We start from the raw sequence: 22,287 nt of genomic DNA on the forward strand, positions 1-22,287 counted from the left end.
GAATGGTTCTCGATACAATTTGGAAGTGTTGGTGAAATTTTGGGATGAAAACTTGAAGAATTGAAGAATTCCTTAAGAGCCACGGCATGATCAAAGTAGGGCCGCGGCTAGGGGGAGAAATAGAAGCATGGTTTTTTTGAGGACATCTTCGGGCCGCGGCATGGCTAGATAGAGCCGCGGCATGGATGGGCACTCTGCCCAGAAAACAACGATGCGGGCCGCGGCATGGTTTCGTAGAGCCGCGGCATTGAAAGGATATTCTGCCCAGAAATTTTGACACGGGCCGCGGCATAGTGTATGTAGAGCCGCGGCCCGCCTCTCTAAAATCTAAAAATCCTAGGTTTTAAAGGACGAAAAAGAAGAGAGAAGTACGTACGGACGAGGGGAGGAGTTCTGGTGTTGAAGGCTCAAGCTTAGAGTATTTTTACATGTTTTTCTTCCTGATGTTATTTTTAATTTCTGTTGTGATTAGCACTATGACTATGAACTAATTTTCTGTTTAGGATGTTCAATTGAATCTCTTGAATTTCTGTTATGACCTAATGCAATTTTAATTTCCTCTTCTTCAATCTTCTTCAATTCCATATAATCTGTTCTTATAGAGTGATTATTGATTGGCCATCTTTAGTCATATTCATATGTTTTTAAGTCAAAATCTGAGAAGTGAGATTTAATTATGCCTTGGTTATATTGGACATAATTCTAATTTAGAACGAAAGTATCTGAATTAATTGTGTAGCTGTTATTAAGTTGTGGAATTTAATGCTACCTTTGTGGTTCAATTTACCATAGAAATATAGGAAATTGTCACCTAGGTTGAGTTTATAATTCATAGTATGATTATAGGCTGCTGTTTCAACTTGTTAATTGAATTAGGTAAAAAATAAGAAGAATTCATACTTTGCATTAGGGAATAATAGGAAGGATAGTTGATGAGATTGAATATCCTAATTGTTTCTCAGTGATTGAATTAAGAGTTTTTACTATTAGTTATTATTCTATTTAATTGTCGATTATTATTTCTGCACTTTATCGGTTCTTTTGCTGTATTTTACAAAAATCAAGAAGTTTTAATTCATCAAATAGAACAAGAGATTAATTGACTGGTAATTGATAACTCAGTCCTTGAGGACGATACTTGGTTTTACCATTTTATTACAAGTTCGCGACTGTGTGCACTTGCATAGCAAAATTATCGCAACACCCCTTGCCTGGTATTCCCCCAAGACTTGGTAGACCACCAATTGGGAATCGCTATTTACTTCCACCGACCGGGCACGTACATCTCTAGCCAGTCGCAAGCCTGCTAGGAGGGCTTCATACTCCGCCTCATTATTAGAAGCATTGAATCCGAACCTCAGTGCACAATGAATTCGGTGCTTCTCTGGTGTGACCAATATAATTCTAGCTCCTGAATGATGCTCATTCGACGATCCATCAACAAAAAGTTGCCAAGTAGGAGGTTTATCTTTTTGCCCAGTGACACGTTCTTGCTGGTCGGGAACATCAGCGATCCCGGTACATTCAGCGATGAAATCTGCCAAAGCTTGACCATTAATAGTAGATCTTGGCTGGTATTTGATTTCGAATTGGCCTAACTCAACTGCCCATTTAAGTAGCCGACCCGATGACTCTGGCTTCTGCAAGACTTGGCATAGAGGCTGGTCAGTAAGGACTTTAATGGGGTGTACTTGGAAGTATGGCCGCAATTTTCGTGATGCAAGTACCAAGCAATAAGCCAACTTCTCGATCACGGGATACCGGAACTCTGCTCCTATCAAGCGCTTGCTAACATAGTACACCGGGTGCTGCACTCTATCCTCTTCTCGTACTAAGGCAGCACTAACAGCATGCTCCATGACTGCTAGGTACAAAAAGAGGTCTTCTCCATCAACGGGCTTCGAAAGAACAAGAGGTTGGGCTAAATGTTCCTTTATTTCTTGAAAAGCTTGCTCACATTCTACTGTCCACTCAAACTTCTTGCTCCCTCTAAGCAGGTTAAAAAACAGGACACACTTGTCCGTTGATTTAGAGACGAACCTGCAATCCGCCCAATCAAGCTTTGTACATCCTTTATTCTGGCTGGAGACTTCATTTCTATGAGGGCCTTTATTTTTTCTGGGTTTGCCTCTATTCCTCGGGAGTTCACAATAAACCCAAGAAATTTTCCAGAACCCACACCAAATGAGCACTTGAGGGGGTTTAACTTCATGCTGTACTTTCTCAGTATTGCAAAGCATTCCTCCAAGTCTCGCACGTGCCCTTCAACTTCCTTTGATTTCACCAGCATATCGTCTACGTACACCTCCATGCTCTTGCCGATTAAGTCGCGGAACATACCATTCACCAAACGCTGGTAGGTAGCTCCCGCATTCTTTAGTCCGAAGGGCATGACCTTGTAGCAGTATAGCCCTATATCTGTTCGGAAGCTGGTATGCTCTTCATCAGGAGGATGCATGCTGATCTGGTTGTACCCTGAATATGCATCCATGAAGGACAATGTTTCATGACCAGAGGTTGCATCTACTAACTGGTATATTCTCGGTAAAGGAAAGCAATCTTTTGGGCATGCTTTGTTCAGGTCAGTAAAATCTACACAAGTCCTCCATTTTCCATTGGGTTTGGGCACCAACATTGGGTTTGAAACCCAGGCAGGGTAATATGCTTCCCTTATAAACCATTCTCCTCCAGCCGCTCTACTTCCTCCTTAAGAGCCTTTGCTCAATCTTTGTCGAGCAATCTCCTCTTCTGCTGCACCACTGGATAGCTTTCATCCACGTTGAGCATGTGGCCGATCACAGTTGGTGAGATACCCACCATATCTTTGTGAGACCAGGCGAAGACATCTTGATTCCTTCGCAAGAATTCTACCAGCTGTGCTCTCACCTCTGTTTTCAACATTTTTCCAATTTTGACCCCTTTGGTCGGGTCATTCTCATCTATCAGGACCTCCTCTAACTCCTCGGACGGTCCCACATCACTTTCATAATCCCCAAAGCGAGGATCAAAGTCCCTTCCCTCGCTTTGGGCAACACCCTATTTGGTGACTTCATCACCGGATGGGGTTTTCTGCTCTTTTAAACCAAGAGTGCTCTCTTGGCCAAACTCCTCTAACATCTCTTCTTGATTGGTTACAACGGCAAAACTTCGGTCGACATCCATCTCGTCCACCCCCTTTCTCTCAACACATCCAATCATGTTGCTCTCCTTAGCCCCCTTCCTTGCCTTAGCTACCGAGGCATTATAGCACTCCCTAGCCTCCCTCTAGTCTCCTTGGACACAGCCTATGCCAGCACTGGTCGGGAACTTCATGGAAAGGTGTCAGATTGAAACTACCGCATGTAAGTTTGTGAGCAGTGGTCGACCAATAACCACATTGTAGGCGGACAGGCAGTCAACAATCAAAAACTCGGTCATTACTGTCTCATGTTTGGGAGCCTCCCCCGTTGTGACTGGTAACTTGATTGTTCCAGCTGGTGACAATCCTTCTCCAGTAAACCCATAAATGACTTGAGAGCATGGCTTCAAGTCATTGATCGAAAGCTTCATCCTCTCGAAGGATGACTTGTAAACAATGTTCACAGAACTCCCTGTGTCGACCAGACATCTCTTCACCTTCATATTAGCAATTTGGACTGTCACAACAAGAGGGTCATTGTGAGGATACCTCACATGTCGAGCATCTTCTTCAGTGAAAGTGAAGGACTCACTTTCGTATCTTGGGTTCTTTGGTGATCGCTCCTCCACTGTCATAATTTCAGAGGTGGATGAAGCATCCAACTCATGACGAAGGGTGCAAGCATACCTCTCCCTCGCCTTATTGCTATCTCCAGCAAGGTGTGGTCCTCCACATATAGTATCTAGTGTGAAGTCCACAGGTTCAGGTTGCAAAGTTGGGGATCGTTGCCACTTGAACCCAGGATTGTTGTTACTCCCCTCTCCTTGGGTCTTCTCTGCTCGATACTTTTTTAACTTCCCCGACCGGAGGAGAAACTCTATCTCATCTTTGAGATGATTACACTCATTCGTTTCATGACCATAGTCTCCATGGAAGCGACAGAACTTATTCATATCTCTTTTACTCATCTTCTTCTTGATAGGTGGGGGTTTCCGGTAGGGAACCTCTTGATGACTGGCCAAATAGATCTCCGCTCGGCTTTCCGAAAGAGTGGTGTAGTTGGTGAACCAAGGTTCATACTTAGTTGGCTTATCGTTTGGTCCCGACTTAGCCTTCTTCTCATTGTGGCGGTCAGACCCGTTATTCCCACGTTTCTTACCACCACTTTGATCATTTCCACCATTCTTGGGGGGATCAGTCGATCCACTCGGGTTGTTCAGGCCCTTCTCTCCCTTCTCAATTGCATCGTCCAACTTCATGTATTTGTCCGCACGGTCCAAAAACTATTGTAATGTTGAAATTGGGTTGCGATGTATGCTGTCCCACAAAGGACTCCGAAAGATAATGCCGGAAGAGATTGCCACCATCTTCCCCTCATCTCCTACTGCAGTAGCTCGGTTAGCTTCTCTCATGACCTTTGTATGTAGTTCTTGAGAGACTCATCTTTCCCTTGCTTTATATCTGCCAAATGATTGGCATAAATAGGAGGGGTCCGAGCAGCACTAAACTGCCTGCAAAACTCCTTTCTAAAACTTTCCCAAGAAGTGATGGAGTTAGGCTTGACCTTCCAATACCACTCTTGGGCAGTGTCGGACAATGTGGCGGGGAAGACTCTGCAACGATAGTCATCACTCACCCCGAGCAGCTCCATCTGATCTTTGAACTTCCCAACATGCCTAATCGGGTCTGCCTTTTCTATATAAACTGGCAGTACCGGTGCTTTGTATTTTGCTGGTGGTTGAGCTGCTTTAATTCGAGCACAGAAAAGGCTGCCACTCCTTTGGTCTACTGGATCAATCGCAGATGGTCGTTTTGACAGGCTCTGGACTGCTGCTGTCAAAGCATCAAGCTGGGCTTGGATGCCTGGGGTTACTGCTAGGGACTCATTTTCGGGACCGCCTGGTCGAGCGCTCCTATCCGGCTGACCATCATCGAGTATTTCTACTCAGCTGGTAGGTCGGATTGGCTCTTGCTCTTCGACCGGGACGGTCCTACGTCTATCAGCAATGACGTCCCTTAGATCCTTCTGAGTAGTGTGCTTTCCCAATTGATCGAACATTGTACTTCGAGTCTTCTCGGAAGGTTTGCTGGGTGGAACATGCTCCTTGCCACTGCGCTGGTTAGGATGCAGTGGTGGCCTTCCTGTCTGAGCTGGGCGATCCTTTCCTCCTCGATGGTTATCATTATTCTTGTCCTTCGACTGGTCAGTGTGATGACTGTCAGCTTCATCACGCCCATGCCCATCTTTGAAGTGGGAAGTCTCATTGCCTCGAGGAGCTCTATTGTGCTCCAGCTCAGCTTTCTTGCCGCCCGACTTGTGACTTCCTGATCTAGAAGTCTCTGATCGGTGGCTCCTTGAGGGGGTTTTGGAGTTCCCCCTTTGAGTTGAGGCAGTGTCCGATCGGACTCCTTCTTCCTCACGACCAGGTGGGTTACTACCACCTCTGCTTGGTCTATCAGTTTTCTTACGACCAGCTTCTGTGTTCCTTGCTCCTGGGGTGGCTGCCACTCCAGGTGCAGCCTGGGCATTGGCTCGGGTCAGCTGCGTAGCTGCCTCTAGAGCGAGTGCAGCTTCGCGATGTCGCATGTTGGCCTCCTCCTGCTGTCGATGGATCTCCTCACTCCTGGCGTCCATTTCCCGTCTTTACTGCTCGAATGCGGCATTCTGCCTAGCCATTTCCTCAGCAAACGCCTCCTGCCTGGCATTGAACTGTGCCATCTCCTCCTGGAAGGCGCTCATGGCTTCTTGGAGCTCTTCAACCTCTGGGGTTACATCTTCGAGCACGACTCTAGGCTCAGACTCACGGTCTTGAAGGCTATGACCTTCTGATCTAGCAGGCTCTTTAGAGGAACCTGTCTTCTTGGAGGCTGCATTGGTGTTCTTAGGCGCCATATTACTCCAGGGACTGTCTATTTTTCTCTTCAGGCTCTCAATGAAAGCACCAAAATGTTGACCGCGCTTTTGGCCAACGACGTGAGAACGTCAAAAACGATAAAGCCTTCAAGAGAAATTAAACGACACAGACAATTTTGAACAGAAAGTAAATAACACATGCAATTTTTATAGTGTTTCAGCCCCAATATGTTGGTAATAGCCTAATCCACTTAGAGATATGATTATTTATCTACACTCAAGATCATATGAACCTGTGTCAACTGAGTTTCTTCAGTGTAAATTCTCAGAATACAAAAAAGTTCTCTCAAGAAAAAGCACACTCTCTCTCTAGAAAATTCAGATCAAAACTCCCAATTTCCCAAAAAAAAAAAAGTCATTTTCTAATCCTATAAGCCATCTATTTATAGGCTTAGGATCATACATCTGTTATCCCCTATAATCGGGATATTTCATTATATTTATTATATTTGAATTACAAAAATATTCAAAATGTAACAGAACACCCAATTTGTGGGAAGAATGAGAGATTCCCACGTATGCTAAGACCGATTCTTGTTGAAGTCATTTCTGGGAACCTTGACGTAGTCTGATCTACCTGGTTGATGAATATCACTTTCTGGTCGGCCATCCCTCTACTGGGCAGTCATGCACTTGGCTGGTAGGACATGCACTTGGCTGGTAGGACATGCACTTGGCTGGTAGGATATGCATCTATCTGGTCGGACATGTGCATGGCCGATCAGCAAAGTCCTTCCTGGGCAGCAAAGTCATTACTGGTCGGATGCATCAACTTAACCGGTCAGTCATGACATCTCTCAAGCAGTCAAAACTCTTCATTGATGCACTGGGCTACTCCTAAGCCAGATCACTCAACCAATCCTTGCCACATGTCATTTCTATTGCCACATCATCATTTTCAAATTTTGGGGATAACACTATGAAATCCAAAATGAAGTATGTTCGGGAACGTATCGCTTAAGGCGACTAGACAGAACAGAGGTCCCAAGGGCCTGGAATACAGAACACCTCCGCTGGTACTATCAGTAGCGGGAGGGTTTGATTCTGTTCTTTCCTAATTTTTCTTTTTAACAATGTACGCCCCAGGGCGATTTCTTACTTAATGAAAATGGTGTGTGCAAAACATCATAAAGAAATATTGTAAAGAAATAAAAATTTGTATACGTCTTCGTTCTTTTTCACACTAACAAGTGACCCAAGACTACAGTCTTCGATCACTTGGGGGGTATGACCATCTATACGAGCAAGTCCAGGAATAAAAACAAAACAGAATGCAAAACACAGAGTTTAGTTCTAGTCTAGACCAAATAGGCTGGGGGTAGCAAAACCTAACTCCCAACAAAACAGGACGCAAGGCTCAGGCCCAGTCCTAACCCAGACATATATGGTCTGGGGGGGTATAAAATCCAATAAGACGTACGACTCAGACCCAATCCTAACCCGAACATACATGGTTCAGGGGGTATAAAACTCAATAAGACGTACGGCTCAGGCCCAGTCCTAACTTAGACATGCATGGCCCGGGGGTACATGACCAAAACTTGGTTGACCTAGCAAGGTCCCAAATCATTATTCATGTTTCCTCTATAATGGCCCAGAACCATTGGAACGTGAGTCGTAGGGCTAAGTTGTTTAAAATTACACTTATAAACAGCCCAGGCCATTGGAACCTAACCCCTAGGTTCGAAATAAGCTAATCAACTGATCCCTGATGGTCTAGAGCGTCGGAATTTGAACATCAGAGTCAAGAAAAATATATCAGATGACAGTTATTAACTCATACCTAAAAGAAATCTCTAACGGTCCAAGTCGTTGGAGCCCGAACTATAAAATTGGGATAAAAAAGCTAAGTTATATTGATAAGTTTGAAATGGTCCAGACCGTCAAGACCCGAACACGGGTCCCAGGACAGGCTAAATGCCTTTAGTGGCCCCGGCTATTGGAACCAGGACCCAATATTCAACCCATGTTCATGCAGAGTGGTAAAACACTTAGTGAATTGTGAGGGAAAATAGAGGAATGAAAAATGGAAACCATAGAGCATAAGATAAAATCAATATATAAGTACAAATGATAAAAATTTTCTTCGACGCACCCGAATCCATAAAATTAATACTTGTTCAAACAAAAAGAAAAAAGCCCTAATTAAAACCCAAAGGCCCAGGCCTAGGCTTCGCCCTGATCCGGGACATCCGGGAGAGTTTCATCTTGCTCGTCCCTGGACAGAAGCTTCGCATAGGCTTTCTCCTTGGCCTCAAATTCAGCCTTCTTCGCAGTCAGGTCTGGGTAGACGAGGAGGTTCATGTTCTTGTCCTGGGGCCAAGCCATATAAATGGCCTCGTCAAAGGTGGCCTCCAGTAAGGCATCAGCTTGCTTCTTTGCTTGGCGAGCCTCCTCGTTCCGCTTTATCTCCAGTTGGAGCAAGCTATCCAGGGCCTGAATCCAGGACTCAAGGGTTGCAACCTTCTCCCGGTCTTGGAGAGATTGGGCCTCAGCTGCCTCCAGGAGGGCCTTGGTTGACGCCTCTGAGCCTTGAACATGAAGCAGCTCCGCCTCTAGGCTGTCCACCAACTTCTTGTGGTCGGTGCCCTTCCTGGACAAAGTTTCTTCGTGTTGGGGTTGTATCTGAGCGACCCTCTCACGATCAACCTGAATCTGAGCATCCTCTTTGGCCAGGGCCTCCCTAGAGGCTTCCCGCTAGTTAACAGCCCCCTCCAGCTCCAGCTGGGCCGTCTCCAGCATCATTGTTATCTCTGCCACCAGATCCACATTCATGTGGGCCAACAAGGCATCCGGGAACAAGCTAAAGTTAGATAACATATAGGCAATGAGTATGGCAAATTTAAAGAATATACGGACATATAACTTACTGCGGTGGCCTGGTGACGAATGGCCTGAGAGATGAACAGGGCATCCTGGCTGGCCAAGGTGGTGTACCGCTTCAGCTAAAGGGTAGACATAGTCGTTCCCACCTGGGCCAGCAGGTCCGCAGCTAGCGAAGCCGTATCCTGCCCCAACTTAGGTCGGAACCCTGTCTCAGCTATGAACCAATCCACGATCTATTGGGGAGCGTCGAAGGCGTCTGAACGCTCAGCAAACTGCACCTTCCGTCGGACAGTCAAGGCCCGATACACCTCATCCAGCTTGTCCCGTCCATCCTCCCAAGCCCGAGACACCATTCTTGTCCTCTCCTCTTGGAGGACCAGGTCCCCTTCCTCGGGGAGTGCTGGATTAATGGGAAGCCTGGGAGCCTCCAGGACCTCCCATGTAACGATGAGGCTTTCCCCGAAGGAATGCTCCTTAATTGGGGCAAGCTCCTTGGTTCTGGCCCTCTTGGCCCGCTTCGGGGACTCGTCAACGACCGAGTCCGCTGCCCTCTTCTCTGCCCTTCCACTTTTGGAAGGCTCATGCTCCAAGTCGATAATTGGGAGAGGAGCGGGCAGGGACGGGACTTTTTCAGTGTGCACCGTTGGGAGGACACTTGTGGCTGGAGCCCTCTCAGAAACCTCTGGGTCCAGCCTCGAATCCCCGAGGATTAGCTTGATCACCTTTTTTTTGTGCTGCCCCTCGGTGGCCCTCTTCGCCGAAGCCTTGGCCGTGATCTCCCTGGCCTCGATCATCTCTTTATTTTTGGTCAAAGGGTTAGACATGTATGGGTCACCTGAAATAAACAGAAAAATTAATCAACAAAGCATATGAAGGGGGACAGAAGTAAAAAATCAAAGCAAATATTAAGGTCTAAAGTCCTCCGGGACGAACCCTTATCTAAAGAACAGGCATGAATCAACTCCCCTAGGGCGAAAGAATGAATGTGATCCCCCATGTCGTCCAAGTCCAAAAAGTTACCGTATTGTAAAAACCCGGACGAATACATCAGGGTTGACGTATCTAGGACAATGGGGCAAGGAAGCCCCATTTCTCTGACGGCCCCAATCAGGTAGTCTAGATACAATTGCCTATCCCTAACTAAGTCCTCAAAATGAGGAATATAATTTAAAAGCAAAGGCAAGTTACCTTGCCCCGAGGTTCTAGCTCCGGGAGACCCAGTATTCGGTTGATCCCCCTCGATAAGGGCGTCCAGCTCTTCGGACATGGCCCTCTCCGCTTTGCGGGCTTGCTCATTTTTCTTCTTCTCCTCGTCTGCCTGGGCCGCGGCCTCTACGGCCTCAATGTGGATGAGGGCCAACTCCTCCCTCAGGCCAAGGTCCCTCTCGCACTGCAGCCCCCAGAAGCTAGAAGCATTTATCATCTGGTTGGTGGCGAGCGTCCCAACCAGTCGAAGATTATCCATGGTCACAAAGCCCACCACGTCTAGCCCCTCCATGCTCAGGGTGGCATAATACTTCTTGTGATTAAGGATTTATTTGGTGAGGAGAGTCTAGGCATCGGTCCTGTTTTCTAGGAATGTGAATGGGGAGCAAACAAAACAAAAGGAAACTAAAAGACTCGAGAGGAAAAACAACTTTCCCATGCGCTGGAAATCCAGCACCAATGTGGTGTTCTTCTCCAAGAGGAACTCGGATTTCATAAACTAGTAGTGTCTGGCATCCGGGGGGTGTTTCCAGGTGGTGTTTCCAGGTGCTAAATGAAACCAAATAATTAACACGGGGCTTCAATCTATAGAATATGTCCCGGGTCTTGTCCTTAGCATTAAGTTGCAGCTCCAGCTTGTAGAAGTATAACACCTTCGTAGGGGTGAGCATCGGGATCTCCTTCAACGCACAGAAGATGCGCCATCCCGCAAGCAGCTTGTACGCCTAGGGCAAGAGTTGGAATGGCACAATCCCCATAAAATTTAGGAATTGCACGAAATAGTTGTGAAGCGGGATTGTAGCTCCCGCACTAATATGGCTTACACTCCAGGCCCCGAACTCGCTCACGCTAGTATGGGCCTTCTCTTCCCTCCGGGCCAACCGGTTGTAGAAGAGTTTGGGAGTCGATTCCACTCCCAAATGCTTCTCCAGGGCATGCATCATCTGGTAGTTCCCGAACTCGTTTCTCTCCTCATCCATCTCCCATCTGTTGCCCATGGGAGGCTTATGCCCTTCCAGGACAATAGGGCCCGACTGCATGTAGTCTTCTGGGTGAAGGGTGACGCAGCGGCTCATGATCAGGGACCTGGGTGCAACAAAGGAAACAAAAACTAAGTAGTTAGCACCAAAACCCAAAAAAAAATTGGTTAAGGTACGGGGGTTCTCCTAAAACTGCTTGGAGAAGTCCCCTCCGGACCAGATCCGGGATCAATGGAGATCCCAAGAACCTTGTTCGGGAACTAGGAATGAGAGGTTTTTCTCTAACTTTCCTGAATCAATCTTGGAACGTCTGAAGTGATCCGAGACAACCATACCAGAGATTACCTATGCAATCTACATCTTAACCCTACATCATTCTGCCTAGGACCACCCTACATGGCGGTCACGGCCTTAATAGTCCTATGTTCGTGGAGGCAACATTACAAAAAATAAGGGAATGAACAGAGGAAAAAGACCAGAAAACTTACTGTGAGGTACCGGGTTTGAAAGTTATAAGGTCTCCAGCGACAAGGTCGGCAAGATCTCAGCTTTGAATTGAAAAAGGCGATGCAATAGGTCGTCAACTGGTTGAACTGGGACCAAATCGTCTAAGGGATGTGCAGAAAAAGGTTGTATCGGAAACAAACAAGAACGGAAATGGAGAAGTCGTCGGAAAAGTTCGTCGGCGAATTCGGACATAAAAAGCTCTCATTTAGCTCTGATTTTTTAGAATGTGTAAAGTTGGAAATGAAACTGTGGAGGTATTTATAGGGCAAAAGCCCTTTGTTTGATCCAACGGCTCAAAATGGGAATCTCAAGACTATCCCCATCCAACGGTCCTGGATAACGCATGGGCTTTAATTAGCCCAATCGAGTGCCAGATCGTGGATTCGTCAATCCACGGTCCATGCCCACCTGATCCAACGGTCTATATTGAAATTTTCAAGATTATCCCCATCCGACGATCCCAAATGGTGCAGAGGTATTAAATAGCCCACTCGAGTACCCTATCAACATCTCTCGTGCAAACGGGACGTCTCGGAAATCACGCTGACACCCATCGGTCACTGTGACAATCAAAAGATTCTTTCCAGATCTGTTAGGCGCGAGTGGTGCAGACGCACCAATCATTGGGGGACGTGTGTAAAACGTGGTGAATTTGATAAGACGGGGATCACCCAAGTGTCCCCTAAGTAAATGAACCTATCTCCTAGGAAACAAACCGGGCTATTTGGATTTGGTCCGGGAGAATGAGGAAAGTTACTGCCATGCAAAATCGCCCGAGCGGCCCCCAAGTAAATGAACCTAACTTCTAGGAAACAAACTGGGATATTTGGATTTGAACTAGGAGAATGAGGCAAGTCTCCACCATGCAAACACGGATGAAGACTTGGGGGGTAAATGTTATCCTTGTTTTCCCCTGGACATGTGGCATGATATAATGGGCATGTGTGCTCTTCCAAAGAGGTCGAAGGCTCATCCTAAGCCCAAAGGATGGGGAAGAAGAAATTTCTAAAGGCCCAGTCATCAGTAAGCCCAACTATGTCTGATAGGCGCGACAATGACAAGGGAATCGGGACCAAGATGCAGGCCTAACTCATCTTCTCAGTCCCAACCTATCTGTATCCTCCGGGATGCGGGAAGAGGTGGCAGGCCCAGCAGTTTGGGAATACAACATTGTCAAGAATGAACCTGATCCCTCGTTAATGAACCACAGTCCCGGTGAATGGACTAGGACGTTGGTAAAGGAACTCGAACCTGATGTCCAGAAAGGGCAGGATTGATCTTCCCTGACGCTGACACATTCCCAAGAAACACGGAAGTTGGTCTCCTCAACTAACCTGCAGAAGAGGTTACATACGGAATGTACGCTGCTGCTAGGAAACAGTAATGCCACTACTCTGATAGATCATGTCCCCAGGATCCCCTTAGAAGCCCACGTAGACCAGTCTGAGGTTACGTACTATTGGCAGCTGTACGGCTTGGCCACGCCCAAGTCGGCCCAATGGACCTTGATTAATATGTATTATTTAGAAATATCATTTGTATTAAGCCTCCATTAGCGAGCAAACCATGATTACATCCCTATTGGGCCTGGATTAGTCTGGCCCAAGCCCATCGCACCTAAACTGCCTATAAGTTGGACCAGTTGTGCACTGTAGCAAGCAATTACTCTACTCAAACTTGTAGAAAACTCCATTGTCAAAAGCTCTCTAAGCTCTAATACAACTGACTCGTGGACTAAGGCTCATTAACGCTCCAACCATGTAAAAACCTTGCGTGAATATTTTAAATCCTTTCTTTTTAGCTCTCTTATCTTTCATAATTCTAGTTTCTGAAAAACTCAGTAAACAATGAGAGATTAACTTGGAGGTTGCAAATTGTGACTATAAATGAGGTGGTTTTCTCATTCTAGAATTCCAGAGTGACTAAATGGGATATTAAGGGATGTTAGTACAATTAGTGACACTAGACATAGTCATATGTTCAGAATATCACAAACTAGTAACTTAATTAGTGAATGGTTACCAAATTAGTTGTCAAATTGTGAGAGATTAGCTTGGAGGCTGCAATTTGTGAGTAGAAATGACGTGGCTTTCTCATTTCTAGAGTTACAGGGTGACTAAATGGGATATTAAGGGATGTTAGAATAATTAGTAACACTATACACAATCAATTGTTCTAAATATCACAACTAGTAACCTAATTGGTGGATGGTTACCATATTAGCTTTCTAGTGACTCTAGACATAGTCAAATGTTTTGAATTTCACACCCAGTTATCCAGTTAGTTGATAGTTACTAAATTAGTTAATAAATTATGAGAGATTAGTTTGGATAATCAAATTGTGAGTACAATTAATATGTAAATTTAAGATTGATTGGGTTTTATCAGTTATAAATAAATTTATGGTGATTTTATTCACACCCATTTTTTTTCTCTCCACACCCTCCATTAGCTAATTATTCGTTTCTAATTATATCTTTGATATAAATTTACACAAATATCATTACTAGTTATTTAACAATAAAATTATATTTATTCACAAATACTTTTTTAACCCATAAACTAGATAACAAGTATAAAATAAATTATAAATATTAAATTGTATTTTTTATATATTTTAAAACTTTTTAACAAACATGTAAGTCAAATATATGTAATTTATTAATTTTGAATTAGGTAAGTTTTAATAATTTCTAACTATAAAAAAAGCTTGATATTAAAGATGAAATAATAAATTCTTCCAAATATCACATAGTAGGGTTGTCGAGTGACTTAGTGGGATATTATAAGTCATTTTTATTTAATTTTTAAATATTTAAATAAAAAACCATTAATTAAATTACCTAGACCAATTGTGTGCTGCCACGTGGGCATTTAACAACCAGGTAGATATGGATGCAAAGAATTGTTGACAAGAGATATTGTAACGCCCTGGTTAGCCAAGACTGTTACACTATGTACTTTAAATAGTGCTAGACTTGTTAATCAAGTCCAATGGTTAAAAACGTGTAACTAAGGTTAATGATAAGGATTAGGGTTAAAAATTTGGTCAAAAATGAACTTTGACTTTTCATTAAAAGTTTAGTTTATACATGAGATCCCAAAATAAATATTTAAAAGGTCATTTACAGTTCAGAATGGGACAACAAGCCGACCTAAGCGGCAAAAGAGGGTCCAACCCTAGTTCCTCTAAGATAACCCCGGCCGTGTTGGTCGAGCAGCTGCATATGTACATGCTGCCACCGAAGATCTCTAACTCAGAGTTGGTCCTGCTTCCCTTTCCCTTTACCTGCACCACGTAGCACCCATGAGCCAAGGCTCAACAATAAAACTTTAAACATGTGCATGAATAGTAAATACAGATTTCAGATGCATATCTAGCATGCCCAGCAGTAATAACCTACTCATGCATGCATACAATTACAAATAAATGATTATAGGATCCTTCTAGGGCTCGTTGCTCTGATAGGTGACCATAGAGTCATCCCGGGGCCCTATGCCCTGGCTAGGTGACCGTAGAGTCACCCTGGGCCCTTTGTCGTAGCTCTGTATAACTAGCCATAGAGTTATCCGAGCGCTTTGTTTTCTAAGCGACCATGGGGTCGGTCAACGTAATAGTATGTTCCAGATTAGGCCTAAGCCCTTCGACTAGTGTATAGCGCACTATTATCGCTCTTGACTAATAAGTCAATGACTTAACAGATAACCAGATACATATAAGCATACTCTAGACAACACAAGTATGCATACATAATCATCATATCTCAGTCAATTAAGTGCACACACAGTAATAACTATGTTCTTTAGCAGGGTCGAGCCCTAATCATACAGATATTCACATATAGCATCTATTGGGTGCAGTTTTCTTACCTCAGGTCCAATGCAAAGCAAATAAGAACGACCCTCAACACGATCCTGGTTCAGAGCCCTTAGCGGTAACCTAGTCACAACTAGAGAGTTCTTCAAATTTGCTGGAGAACACTAGATTAACCTTAATTAATTAAAATTTAATTAATATTATTCTAAACTAATATATAGTTTTTAAATAATACATATCAATTAAATTAATTAATTAATTACAAATAATTATCTCATAATTATACATTTGCCTTTAAAATTAATTCCTTGTAATTTTAGTTCTCTCAATTTATTTTGTCAATACCACCTGTACCCTAAACAATGTAGTATACAGGTGACTTGGAGACCATGGACCTTTGACCTCCAAAAAACTAGACTATTAATTAAATAATCTTATTTATTAATTTCATTGTTACTCCACCATAAATATTGAATTGAATTCTTAGCTAGTCCCTTATTTACCTTCTTGCTCTCCTAATTCTTAGTTGATGAAATCTTGCCTCAACACTTATTAAAATTAGCATAAAATACATATTTATATTTAACTTATGCTCACTTTGTTTTTTCTTTTACATATTCTAAATATATTTAAATAAAACATTAGGCAAAAATAATAATATATATACATTAAAACTTGTTAAAGTAAAACAATTATACATGATTTTTATAAAAAAAATATATGAAACAATTAAAAAAATTATTGAAATTAATACAAAAAAGAAATTAAAGAATATAAAAAAATTGTTAAAAAAATTTATTTGTTTTTATTTTCGGTTTAATGAAAAGAATAAAATTTTGTGAGTGAATTTTTTATGAAATTGTCAAAAAGTATAATTTCAATTATTTTTATTTTTAATGTAGGAGTATAAAAGTTTTAAATTTCTTTAGTAAAACAAAAGGTAGATAATATGATGGTTTAGTGTACCAAATTTGTGTTTGAATAATATATTATATTTAATTAGTTGTTTTTGAATAATGTGTCAGCGTGGTGTGCCTCTTATGCTGAACGTCTTATCTGTTATATAATACAAAATAATAAGCATGTGAAAAGAAAAATAAATACAGAACTAAATTTGTTATTTTATTATTATCAGATAATTAAATGAATAAATAGATAGTACCTTCTTCAACAAGCTGACTGGCTAACTAAAGTTTTAAGGAGCAATGATATATTAGCTACCCTTATATATATATATATATATACCCTTATATATATATATAGCCTTTCAATATCCTTTATATTTCTCAAGCCCTTGCTTGGATGATGGAACGGCACAACTCCTGCCTCCGTACCCAACGGGACATCATCCAGGACCTAATTTGTGAATTGATTTTTTTTTTTTTTTCATCTTCTATTGTCTAAAAATAAAAACACAAACTATATCAATCATTTCTAAATTACACTGCTAACTACCAATGGGTACATCAAATGACTACGAAACAAAAGATCTCCGAGCTGCTGAGGATGAACATTTAAATGTAACTTGTAGCACAAGCAACTTTTCTTCGTTATTTTTGTGAATTGAAAAGTTGTGTTTAAAGTATAATATCCAAATTATTAACTCAAATTTCATTGCTACTAGACTGCAAGCCGCATAAGAATTCTGGTACAATCATTTTGAAATGGAACATCAAATTCCAAATTATGTGCCAACCTAACTAAGTTGAATCAACCAGCTCAAGAAGAAAGATCTCTGAGCTCCTGAGGACTCACCTCCTCCTCCGCCGGTGGATCGACCTTTTCCGCAGAAGGTAGATCCACCTCTGCCTTAGAATGTGGAACCAACAAAAGATCTCTGAGCTGCTGAGGATCCACCTCCGATGGTGCTCGAGTGAGGGCGCATTGGGCAGTTGTCGTCTTTGGGAAGGCTATGACATCCCTGATGGAATTAGCACCAGCCAACAACATCACCAGTCTATCCAATCCATAAGCTATTCCCCCTGCGTACCAGCATATTATAGTTATATAACATAGTTGTTGTGATCATCAGTCAATGACCAGTGAATATATATATTTATAGAAAGGCTTCGATACCATGAGGAGGAGCGCCCATGTCCAATGCCTCAAGAAGATAGCCAAATTTAGCTTCAACCTGGAGAAAAAACAGCATATTACCACCCAATAATTCTTACTTGTTTAGAAGAACATAAAATTTTATGCATTAAAAGACAAAAGATGCAAGTAAGCACTTGTATAGAGAAGAGAGAGAAATAATTACAAGAAACTTTTAAGCCAAACACTACTGTGTCAAGGCCTAACCATATTTACCTCTTCAGGGGATATTCCGATAATTTCCAAAACTTTTTGCTGAACCTCTCGTTTGTAAATTCTTAAACTTCCCCCACCAATCTAACAAATAACAATCAATTGAGAGGAAATAATCACATTGCACTCAGAGCTAAGGGTTAATAAAACTTACACAACTAACACAGGTTAGGATCAAATATAACTCTCTTACCTCTACTCCATTGTAAACCATGTCATAGGCCAAAGCACGAGCAGAGGAAAGATCTTCCATGTCTTCAGGGTTTGGGGCTGTGAAGGGATGATGCAAAGCCTGCGAAACAATGACAACTTTAGGCATAGAGGTAGAGCTTTTGCCACCACAGAAAGAAACAAACAGGCAGTTGTGAAAGAGGGTGCAAGATTAAATCAAGAAGCAGACCTCAAGCCTTTGCTCCGAGTCATTCCACTCAAACATCGGAAAATCAGTCACCCATAGAATTGAATGCTTGGACTAAATATCAAAAGCAACAGATTGGGAAAGTCAAATTTCAAGAAAATTTGAGTAGAAAATATAACTGACGCTTAAAACAAATGGTTGCAGAGCTTACATTGTCAATCAAGTCAAGGTCATGTGCTACAAACAACCTAAGTCGATCAAGAGTTCTGTTTACAGAAGCCTGATGACCGATTGCAAATAATATAAGATCATCTGGCCTGGCAGAGCAGCGCAACATGAACTGATTTTTACTTGTTGGATCCATACAAGATAATAATGCAGGATTTCCTTCCATGGATCCTACAAATATTGAAACCTTTACTTGTGAATACATGATGGAATACCGACCCTTTCAAATCCAAAAAATGAACCAAACAGACAAACAATGAATTTTTATTACCATCATCCTTCACCTTCAAGAAAGTCAACTTCTCTGCACCAGATGCAATTGCTTCATTGTAAATGTCCCCTTTCCTGAGAGCATTATTTGAATATCTTTTAGCAGCGGAGGGAACACATAGCACTTTAATAATCCCCCCTTTACTCAAGGCATGTGAAAAAGGCCTGAAGGGGGTATCTGAAAATATATCAGATACCTGCAACAGAGAAAACATGCTTTCATCAAATATTTACACTATTCCCCTAAAAAGACTAAGATGTAAAATAAGATCAAAGAAAACTAGAAATAGAAAAGAAACATATGACAGGATTAAAAAAAATATTGCATAAATTGCATGTTAACAATTAGTCAATGAAGAAACAAGAGAGAGATATTTACATCCTTCAATTCAAGATCAAATCTAAGATCAGGCCTGTCTGAACCATATCTACTCATTGCCTCAGCATATGTAAGCCTAGGGAAGGGATTTGGTAGATGAACACCTTTAATCTCTAAAAAAACCTGCAACAGATAAAGCTTTCAAATCACTCCCATGGAAGAAAGAGAGCAAACCTAATTAATTCATTTACCAAAAGAAAGCAGTAGGACCCCCTCTAGCTACTTAATTTTTTTAGTTATTCGTTCCACAAGAAACCTGAACATTACCAATCCAACAGAACTTGAAGTCCTGGACAGTTTCAATCAAATTAAGCTACTTCGTTATAAACTGACCTTTCTTATCAAATCTTCATTAAGCCTCAGCATGTCCTCCAAAGGAGTGAAAGCAAGTTCCATATCAAGTTGAGTGAATTCAGGTTGTCTGTCTGCTCTCAGATCTTCATCCCGAAAACATCTTCACATAAATAAGAAAACAAATTAATAATGAATCAAGCAATGAGTTTATTGGTAGGAAAAGCAGAAAGCTCAAGCATAAGCGAATAAAGTGAAATCAAAATAAGCTCAAACTGGAAGATAAAGCAAAACTTGCAAAACTTACTTGGCTACTTGATAGTATTTGTCAAAACCAGAAACCATTAACATTTGCTTGAATAGTTGTGGGCTTTGAGGCAAAGCATAAAATGTCCCTGGCTTCAAACACAGAAAGTGAAATCAGTTCTGCAAGCAAGATGGAGGTAACTAGCCCGTGGAAGATTGTAAGATTAAAAGCATATTTGGTATATTCCTGATTGAATAATAATGTTTAATTATCACGAACTAATACTGTACCTATAATCATTACATCACTTTTAAATATATCAAAGAACCAAAGTTTCAAAATTTGAAGCAAAACCAGAGGCATGACTCCACTTGTTGATGCATTTAGCATATAATTCTACAACTAATTAAGAACAAGGCAATAAGAATTTGTTTATGACAAACAAAGTAAAGGCATCACATCATCCGCATGATTAAAAACATAGCCCGGAATGTACACTTAAATGCTTCAAAGAATTAACCTCAGAAGTTTCGCTGCAGATTTTCCTGAATTTCCTAGAGCAATTAATAGGTACAGAAGTAATTGAACAAAAAATTTATAACTAAATGGCTGCTAAAGTAAAATTGTACCTGAACCCTTGAGGGCACCAAATAATCTCGTGCACCTTCTGGAGTAGATCTAGAGAGTATTGGAGTCTCAATCTACCTTATAACCATGAGCGGGAATCAGAATCAAAGCGCTAATGAACCCTTTCTTTTTTATTCAATTATGGGAGCCTAATAATTCAGAAGATGATACCTCCACAAAATCATGCACATCTTCAAGGTATCTTCGAATAAGTTTCATGACATTGTGACGCAGCATAATGTTGGAATTCATTTGTTGGCGGCGTAGATCAAGGCACCGATATCTAACAAAACAAATCTGAGTACTCTTTAATTTAAATAGTCCCAACAAACACAATAGTGTAAAGATAGTTTTTGAATCCTATATGAACCACATTATGCCCTGGGAAAACTATATTGAACTACATTATGTCCCAAGTTCTTCACAGAATTAAATACCTTAAACGAATTTCCTCCTTCACAGAATCTTTTGCCTCATCCCCAGTAGTATGAATCGAAAAGGGCAACTTCAATTTTACATCGTTTAGTAATTGAACATGCTCTGCTGCAACCTAACATACATCGACAATACAAAACTAAGCTACATAAATAAAAACAGTGACTACATTAACACATAGAATATGAACAAGACAAGAAAGTCAATAGTAGTTTTTACTTCTACATAGCCGGTTTTCATTTTCTCGTTGATTGAAGCGCTTGGCCGATGCCTAACAATACCTTCTACTGCAATTACATACTCAATCCTCAATTCCTTAACAGTAGAATGCACATCAGGAAAATCATCCTTAAGTGTTGTGACCTATAACACATAAAAATTAAATTAAAGTAAAATACTTCCCGGGAAAATTTCAATAAAAGGAACTGAACCCGTTCGAGAAAAGATCGAAACTCACACCTGGACAACACCAGTATGGTCTCTGAGGATTAAGAAAGTCTGCTTGGCGTGAAAACGACGAAGCGCGACCCACCCGCATAACCGGACCCGTTTGCCTACGTCATCAACCGAAAGCTCACCACAATGCCCGGTCCGACTTACCCAATCGAGGGTTTCCTTGACTGGAATCGAAGGAGATTTTGGAGTCTCGATAAGAGTATCGTTAGGAGAAGTTGAGAAAGCGGAAACAGAGCAAAAGGTTCTTCTGTTTCCGTAAAGTGTTTTGGTGATTAAGGGTCTGAGAATAATGGTATTGAATAAGAGAGTCAATCGAGGTTTGGCGCGGACTGATATGAGAGGGTAAGCTCTGAGAAGTACGGACATGGCGGATAACTCGCAGAGAAGAAGAGAATAGAAAGCTTTGGCTTTGTCTCTGACCTCTGAAGATAGAGCTTCGAAGAGGGCTTTAGGATTTAACTGATAATTACAGTGTGGACGAGAACAGAAGATCACGCACGTGTGAGGAATCCAAATCAATATCAGAAAATACAAACTTTTTTTTTTTTCAATTTTACGAATTTTAAGAAAAATTACTTTTTTACAGTTTTTCTTTTTCTTTTTTGTATTGTTTTCCCATTATATTTTGGTTTATTTTGTGCTCGTGTTTAATTGTTATAGCATTTGATTAGTGCTCAAAAATATAAATTTATTAATTTTAAAGTGTAAAATAAATTAAGTTTTAATTAATATTTTTATAAATTTATTGTAATATATTTTATAATTGAAAATATTAATTTTAAATTTAATTTATGTTTAATTTTCAGGAAATAAATTATATTTTGAGATTAATAAAAAAATAAAACAAAGAAATAGTTAAGACTGAAAAAGAAAATGACATTTTTGAAAGAATTTGGCCCAAGCCCAAGCCCCAAGCCTAGGCCCAGCTCTTCCTTCCTCTTCCCCCAGCTGCCAAGTGTTGTGCTCCCTTCACGCCACGCGTCCCAGCCAGCCACTCCGGCGCGCGCCATGTGTCCAGACTCCTTACTCCTCCTTGCGCCACCTATCCAGGCCACCTTCAAACCCCCTTCAGCGTCCAAGCATTTCCACACCAATTAGCTCCAGATAATTGCAGCATCAAGCCTCCAACGGCCCAAAGCACCTCCAAGACCCAAGCCAGCCCTCTCAAACTCAGCAGCCCAACCTCCCACCTTTGACTCAGCCAACCGCACCACGTGTCTTCTTCCCATTGGTTGCGCCTGGTCAAAGCCTAGTTCTGCCACCAGCTACTTTCAACCCATGTTTTGTGGGTGTTGGGCTTTGCAAAATTGTTATTTTGAGC

At 41.7% G+C, this 22,287-nt stretch overlaps 1 protein-coding gene across 1 annotated transcript; it reads right to left on the reverse strand.

Moving 5' to 3' along the window:
- Positions 1–16,788: 16,788 nt before the first annotated feature.
- Positions 16,789–21,405, reverse strand: LOC133789170 (aspartate--tRNA ligase, chloroplastic/mitochondrial). The gene is made up of 15 exons (XM_062226927.1): positions 20,970–21,405; positions 20,730–20,873; positions 20,513–20,625; positions 20,247–20,358; positions 20,078–20,149; positions 19,509–19,600; positions 19,244–19,364; positions 18,911–19,033; positions 18,533–18,728; positions 18,245–18,432; positions 18,076–18,147; positions 17,869–17,967; positions 17,679–17,759; positions 17,445–17,502; positions 16,789–17,350 (listed from the first exon to the last, which is right to left on the reverse strand). The coding sequence occupies exons 1-15, from the start codon at positions 21,330–21,332 to the stop codon at positions 17,088–17,090; spliced, it is 2,097 nt and encodes a 698-aa protein (XP_062082911.1). The 5' UTR covers positions 21,333–21,405; the 3' UTR covers positions 16,789–17,087.
- Positions 21,406–22,287: the final 882 nt, after the last annotated feature.

Source organism: Humulus lupulus, chromosome 1 (assembly GCF_963169125.1).
Source record: "Humulus lupulus chromosome 1, drHumLupu1.1, whole genome shotgun sequence".
In the NCBI taxonomy this organism is placed as follows: Eukaryota; Viridiplantae; Streptophyta; class Magnoliopsida; order Rosales; family Cannabaceae; genus Humulus; species Humulus lupulus.

Excerpts from the sequence above, each read along its gene's own strand:
- LOC133789170 (XM_062226927.1), bottom strand. The coding sequence starts at position 21,332 with ATGTCCGTACTTCTCAGAGCTTACCCTCTCATATCAGTCCGCGCCAAA. Across the intron at positions 18,148-18,244 it reads ACCTTGACTTGATTGACAAT|TCCAAGCATTCAATTCTATG; the intron begins GTAAGCTCTGCA and ends TTTGATATTTAG. Across the intron at positions 17,503-17,678 it reads TCGGAATATCCCCTGAAGAG|GTTGAAGCTAAATTTGGCTA; the intron begins GTAAATATGGTT and ends TTTTTTCTCCAG.